A 7,632-nucleotide genomic window follows, 5' to 3' on the forward strand; every position below is an offset into this window, starting at 1 on the left:
TCACCGATAAATGTAAACCCGTCACCTAAGACCACATCTAATCAGGCGTCACTTTGCACCGTCAGTCCTAGGTGGACTTAATTGACGAACAACTGGCCCATTTAACGCAGCGTTAATTAAAGTTGAAATGGGGCGTTAGTTGAAGATCCGACGAAAAAAAGGTCCGTCAAGCCTTGTCTTGGCCAACACAATTTTCCATTATTTTATATTTTATTATTAATTTATTATTCCCACCCCATTTTCAATCAGATTTTACCACATCACCACACTTAATATTTGACACAAAAATCTGACACACCGGTTAAAAAAGATCAGTTCCTAGTCACAGTCAGTTTCATTTTTTTTTACACTTTTTGGCCAAACTGCCTGTGATATCATAGGCGGGGTTAGAAATGGTCTAACATGACTGGCGGAAGTTCTTCATTCTAACTGATGCCCCGTTATGAGCCGTTAGTTTTCGTTAGTTTTGTAGGGTTAGAATAAAATCAGTCTAATAGTCACGGAGTATATTCTAATTTTTTTAAAACATATGCCACGCGTCGGTAATGAAATGAGTTGGCATCAAATAAACTAGAAAAGTCACACGTGTGACATGCAAACGTACACGTGTATCTTTTAATCATCAACTTCAACCGTTTTCTCTATTTTTTTCACAAAATACACCAAAAACACACACACGCACAGTGTTGAAATTTGAAGAAACAAAATGGGACATAATTTAGAAACTCGATCGTTTATGGATGAGGTGAGAAGCTTGGACAACGCAGCGGGAGGTCTATTCGATATTGGTCATCCTCTTCTTAATCGCATCGCCGGAAGCTTTGTTACCGCCGCCGGCGTACGTCCCTCTCTGTTTATATTTATTTAATATTATATTAATTAATTTTCTTCTATATTTGTGTTTTCTTTTGTGGCCAAACATGAATATGATATACCGATCGAGTTTGAATGAATATTACACATGAACACTAGTTTCAATTATACCACCCATTCTCTCAAATTTGGTATTAAGCCTGACAATGTAAACTAAAACTTAAAAAAAATCCAATGAGTTTTTCTTACTAGTGAGTCTTATACAAAATATGAAAGAACGGGTATCAAATCTTAAGTTCAATAAATAGAAAATAAATAGAAAATAAATAGAGAACATGTCTAATGGGTCTTGTGAATGGGTTAAATGGGTCTAGTATAACAAAATTTGTCCATCAATGTTCTATGAAAGCATTAATGGTTATATCAATTGTTATGTATATTAATATTTCCTTCTCTATATAAAAAATATTAATAATAAATAAAACAATATAATAAATGGTTATATCAATTGTTATGTATATTAATATTTCCTTCCCTATATAAAAAATATTAATAATAAATAAAACAATATAATAAATGTAAAAAATCAAATGTAAAAGTATATGACCTGTTCGGGGACCTATTTGACCCATTACCCGTTTCGACCTGTTGTCCAGACCCCCAACCTGACCAGTGACCAGTTTGGTACCGTTTAAAATTTTCTACCCGTTTGACCTATAACCCATTTCAACCCAAATCGTTTTGACCCGTTACCCAAAACGACCCAACTACCCGTTTGACCTATAACCCATTTCAACCCAAATCGTTTTGACCCGTTACCCAAAACGACCCAACCTGACCTGGCAGCCAGGTATAGTTTCAATACGCGTGCGTTTGATGTATTGTCGATAAGGGAGTATTTTTTACTCTGATGTACTTGAACTGCCTCACCGGGTCAACGTTTGTGATATTTAGGCTTTGACCCGTATCCGATAGTTAGGAAGATATAGACCCTAACCATTAGGCTTATATGAACATGAAAGGCACTTAATATGTGAGTTGCAATTGAAAATGAACATGAAACCTACTTCAAACTTGGAAAATTTTGATTTTGAAATGCAATGGTCCTCCCAATTTAAATTAGCTAGGGATTTTTCTAAACCAAAAAGACTAACGAAACTTGATTACGACATAACAAAGTGCAAGGTAAGATCTTGATGAACCTTGTTTGATATACTTGAGTGGTGTAACTCGGACCTGTTATCGGGGATAATAAGCTTGAGTGCGAAATTTAGGGGGAAAATGTTGATACCAATTATTTAATCTCCGATAATCGTGACAATCGTGCAAACCCTATCGGTATCCGGACTCGGGTATCTAGACTCGCGAGGATTCGCGAAGGTGTAAAACAATGGGAGGATTAATTTACTTGGAGAATGAGTAATTAATATCTAATACGATGAATTCCGATTGAGGCAATCGAAATTTGATTGGAAATCGTAAACTTGGATCTGAGAGCGAATTTCGATTGCCTCAATCGGAATTTATCGTATTAGATATTAAGTTCATAGTGACGAAAGATTGTGAAATGAATAGCACAAGGAGTCTATTTATAGACGGGAAAGTGTGGCCGCACATACCCCTCATGTGCATAACGAACTTCTCTAAAATAAAGGAGCTTATGTGGCACACACCCTATGTGTGCACAATGCCAAATTTTTTGGGGTTTACGGCACAGGTTATTGGATAGTGTGCTCAACGACCATGATAAAGGGCTTACGTAAAATAATGCCCGATATTTGTCAAGTGTTCCTATTTGGTTAATCATGCAGCAACCCGGATGACGGGACGTAGGTTGCCGGATTTAACCTAGTTATGACCTGAGTTATGTAGACCCATATTGACTCTGTGTTCCGCTTACAACCCTATTTCGTGTCCTAGCTGGTGCACGGAACCCGGATAAAACTCTAACTCTTGAATATTTAGAATACGATCCGAAAGTCGTCTTATTACCACACTAGAACATACAATGTGGAATTTGTAGAGTAATAAATCCCTTTAAAGCTTACTAGACAATTACATTCACTGAAAAAAAATAAGTCTTACAACCTTAGGAAATTGGGCCAACACCTCAAACCACCAACCTGCAGAAACTTAAACTAGCAACATGTTACACCTTTAGAAAATGTTGACCGATTGATTTGAGTGGCACACGAAAACAAAGAAAATGTTGACGAAAGTCGAGTGGAACCGCAAAAAGCAGTGATTATGAACATCTTTGATTTGGTGGAAGTTGCCGAAAAATATATATGCGTGTGTGTTTTACTTATTGTGTATTTTGTTTGTTTTATGGCAGATTGGGGCAGTTCAGGCAGTTTCACGGGAGGCATATTTTACTGCTCTTGAAAGTGAGTTTCTCTATAATTCATATGTGTGTGTGTGTGTGTGTGTGTGTGTGTGTGTGTGTGTGTTGGAAATATATCATCATATCTTTGTTTCTTATAATTATAAGAAACTTTTAAATTGGATTGATGATGTCATTGTTTGTTTACTTAATGATATGGTGAATTATAATCTTGTGTTATGTTAAAATTTTGCAAATTGATAATTGGATGATGTGTAATATTTATACTTATAATTATTAGTTACTCACTCCGTTCCATTTTTATGGTCTACATTATTATTTTTGTTCGTCCTAATTATATTACTTGTCAAAAATAATTAACATTGAACTTGTCAATTTACCTCATTAGCACTCTCAGTCAAAAATTATGTCAGAATTGTATAAAAAATAAGAATGAAATTGACATTCAATCTAATTTCAAATCCAACAAAATTTTTTAGGGACAACAAAAGTGGGACGGAGGGAGTTGGGTTTTTATGGGGGCATAAACCTTAATGTCAATGTAAATGAGGTACTGATTTAGGTTGAGACTCTAAATAGTTTTCTCGTTTTAGGCTTAACATGAGGCTTAACGTTACCGACGAGTCTATAGTTGCTCAATCAAACAATTTTTATAGGTGAAGACTTCACAAGTGTTTTTTGGGGACGGTTTAAACTCTTCACATCCATTTGTAAAAGAAAATGTAATAATTTTTTTTTTATATGGTCGTCTTGTTTTATGATCGGATCATTTTTACGTGTGCGTTCTGTTGTAGATAGGTTTTTTGATTTACTAGGTTGGATAATAAATAACGATATATGATGATGCACATCGATGATGAGTATCGTGTGTCTAATGATGAATTTATATATGATGTATACAATCAGATGCAAGTGGAGACAAGACCAGTATCACTAGTCCCAAAAAGCACAATCTTTTGCGAGGTCTTAGGGGTATATTTACTTTCATATCTTCTGACATTTTGAATTTCCGTTAATGTGTCATACACGGACGGCTAATACTTGTGATATTGTTGATTTGTAGGCGAAACGAACAGCAACTCCCTTGAAGGCTTGGTATGATCATTATTATTAGTAGCTTAATCGTGCAACTAATCATGTCTATTTTTGGTTTGGTAAATCGGCAGTATTACAATCGTTTTCGTTGCTTGACTGATTGCCTTGACTTTGATGTTTTTAGGTAAAGGTCACAGGGAAAGAATCTATACAATGGGGTAATTAGATGATGTTCCAATATTCTTAAGTTGGTAGATAACACGTTACAATGTTATTGAATTGCATCGTTTATGTTAATGTTGTAACAGGATTGGCTGCTGGGATGTATTCTGGTCTTACATATGGCTTGAAAGAAGCTAGGGGAGTTCATGATTGGGTAATTTCTCAAAATCAGTTACCCTTGTTTCTGTTCTCTTCTTATTTCAGACGTGGTAAAATGGGCGGGTCACGCAATCTAAGTTGACATTGTTTATTAATACCTTATGTGTTAATATGATAGTTAATTGTTTGGATACTGGATTCAGAGAAACAGTGCGATAGCAGGGGCGGTAACGGGTGCAGCGCTGGCGTTAACATCTGATGATTCATCACAAGAACAAATTGTGCAGTTTGCCATAACCGGTGCAGCCGTCTCCACAGCTGCAAATATGCTTACTGGGATATTCTAGAATCTAGCCTACTGTTTGTCTTTCCATGTTTTACTACCACTAGATTTGGATTGTGTTTAATCTTAGTTGTGTAGTTGCTACTCAATGTTGTTATTATTCTATGATCTAATCTATCTATGATTAACGTTATGTGGTTTAATCAGTTTTACTAGTTTTACTACTCAATGGTGTTTGGATTTAATTATGCTACTTGAAATCGTGATAGATAATCGGTTTCTGGTTGTTCGGGAAAATTCAGTTTGTTTAGTTATTCATGATGTAAATTTATCAAAAACGACATCCTTTTTTTTTTTTGAAAAGCAAGGCATTATATAAAAAACACAACCAAGTTTTACAATGGGCATGAAAAAAAAAGGCCCAATACAAAATACACGACTACGGTTTGCGAGTATGACAAACCAAAACTACTCACAACTAAACATAAATATTATACACGACTAAGATACAAATTCGGGTTGTTGATCCACGTAAGCCAATCAATCTTCCTATTCTTCGACCTTTTTGAGATCCACTCATACGCCTTTACTTGTATTTCATTCAAGGCTACCGGAGGATTCCAACATTTTCCTTTAAAAACTTTTTCGTTTCGATTTCTCCAACTTAGATATGCACTCACCCACTCTACCGCTTGCCATATTTTCTTACCAAAAGCCGTTGAAGACGTAGGACCATTTCCCCGTAGAATTTCTCCAATACTAAGATTCGTCATATTACCTAGACCCCACCAAGAAAATACTCGATCCCAAACATCCATGGCACATTTACAAAAGATCAAGGAGTGTTCCACGGATTCAAGGCCATCATCACACAACAAGCATCTAACACTATTCAAGTCTATCCCCCTCTTGTCAAGCTCGGTCAAGGCGGGAAGTCGTTTTTGACAAGCCCGCCAAGCAAAAATCTCTATCTTTTTAGGCACCAAATTATTCTTCATTGTTTCAAAATTATTTGAAACTTCCGCAATTAAATTATTGTCAATAATAAGGGATAGAGATCGAACCGTGTAGATACTGTTATGTGCAATGGACCATGAACACGTATCAAACCCCTCGCTTGAAAATGAATACTCTGCAATTAGCCTCCTTAGCTCATCTCGATCAGCCGCTGAACGGCCAGAAATTGGTCTGCTCCAATCTTCAATCAAATTCGCACATGTTGCTGTAACAGTAACTCTGTCTCGAATAGCTGCTGAACTGTTTCGCTCTAGTTTGTAAAGTCGCGGGAATCTGGACCGTAATCTTGTACCCGATAACCACAGACTGTTCCAAAAAGACTCTGAAGAAAAGCTGCCGACCTGTTTTTTAAAAGAATCTCTGAAATCGATTCCAAGTTCTTCAATAGTAATACCTGTTAAAAGAATAGACTTTCAAGTAGACGGTTTTAAGGAATGAATTTCTTCACCCCCTAAATCCAATCCACCACACGACCCATATATACTCCGGATAATATTGACCCAAAGCGAATCAGTTTCGGTATAAAACCTCCACCACCACTTTCCCAACAAAGACAAATTTTTACTTTTTAAAAGCCCAATATTTAACCCCCCCTTTTCATATGAATTCACGACCTTTTCCCATTTAACCCATGGAATTTTCGAGTTTAATTCCGACCCGCCCCAAAAAAACACTCGCCTCACACTCTCAAGAATTTTTAGCACACTAGACGGGGCACGATAGAGAGAGAAGTAATACAATGGAAGGCTATTTAGAACCGATTTCTTCCACCAAAAGACATCGACCGCATTTTCCAATTAGAAAGTTTTGATTTTATCTTATCAATTACCGGGCTCCAACTACTCGCCTTATTCATATTTGCACCAATTGGAAGACCAAGATAATTGAACGGGAATGAGCCAATTTGACATCCCAAGTGACTAGCAAAAAAATTAACTTCATCCGTCTTCAACCCGATCCCATAAAGACAACTTTTATGATAATTAACCTTTAACCCGGAAGCTAACTCGATGCATTTTAGAAGATTTTGCAAAACGACATCCTTTAAAAGTATGGTAGAGTCTCACAAAGTGAAACAAGGCAGTGTCTCGCATAGTATTTAAAAAAACATAAAAATATAAAAAAGTGAAGTATGTTCATGAATCTTGTAAACAAGTCTGACAAATATATATAACTAGTTCAGACCGGCCCGCGCGATGCGACGGGGGCTTTCAGTCGGCGTATTCATATTTAACACAGTTTTATTTACAGAAGGGAAAACGGGCTATGTGTTATACGTCGTTGTTGGTGTTGTCGTCTTTAGCGGTTTTTAAAATCTTTCCGGTTCAAACGTAGATAGTTTCGTTTTGTTGATAAAATTATTTCGAGCCTAATGGTGCTGGCGAAAAAATTTAACTCGCGTCGAGCAGGAAGATACGGGTTGTCGTTGTGTTTAGTGTCTTTTAAAAAGTGTCCATTTCGAACGTAGTTAGTATCGTTTTGTTCATAAAATTATTTCGAGTTTGACGCTGCCGTCGTAAAAATTTAACTCGTGCCGAGCGGGAAGACACAGGTTGTCGTTGTGTTTAGCGTTTTTTTTTAAAAGTGTCCGTTTCGCGTATAGTTAGTCCCGTTGGGTTCCTAAGATTTTTCCGAGTTGAACGGTAGTCACTGAAGAATTTAACTTGCACCCAGCGAGAAGATAGGGGCTATTATAAATTCGGGTGAAGTTAGTTTCTTATATTTTAATTAAATTATATATTTACACTTATTACCCCTTAAAAATGTAAACTTGGAGGATCGTTTTGAAAATATAAGCGAAGTTGAGGGGTTATTTATA

At 36.4% G+C, this 7,632-nt stretch overlaps 2 protein-coding genes across 2 annotated transcripts; one reads left to right on the forward strand and one right to left on the reverse strand.

Moving 5' to 3' along the window:
• The first annotated feature begins 706 nt into the window (after positions 1–706).
• LOC139860584 (outer envelope pore protein 16-2, chloroplastic-like) lies at positions 707–4,860 on the forward strand. Its single transcript, XM_071849330.1, has 7 exons — positions 707–838; positions 3,149–3,200; positions 4,064–4,129; positions 4,221–4,252; positions 4,377–4,410; positions 4,501–4,568; positions 4,717–4,860. Exons 1-7 carry the CDS (start codon positions 707–709, stop codon positions 4,858–4,860), a joined length of 528 nt encoding a protein of 175 aa, XP_071705431.1.
• Positions 4,861–5,287: 427 nt separating this feature from the next.
• On the reverse strand, positions 5,288–7,041 carry LOC139859269 (uncharacterized). The gene is made up of 2 exons (XM_071848065.1): positions 6,999–7,041; positions 5,288–6,207 (listed from the first exon to the last, which is right to left on the reverse strand). The coding sequence occupies exons 1-2, from the start codon at positions 7,039–7,041 to the stop codon at positions 5,288–5,290; spliced, it is 963 nt and encodes a 320-aa protein (XP_071704166.1).
• Between the last annotated feature and the right edge of the window lie 591 nt (positions 7,042–7,632).

The sequence above is a fragment of the Rutidosis leptorrhynchoides genome, chromosome 7 (assembly GCF_046630445.1).
Source record: "Rutidosis leptorrhynchoides isolate AG116_Rl617_1_P2 chromosome 7, CSIRO_AGI_Rlap_v1, whole genome shotgun sequence".
NCBI classification, from domain to species: domain Eukaryota; kingdom Viridiplantae; phylum Streptophyta; class Magnoliopsida; order Asterales; family Asteraceae; genus Rutidosis; species Rutidosis leptorrhynchoides.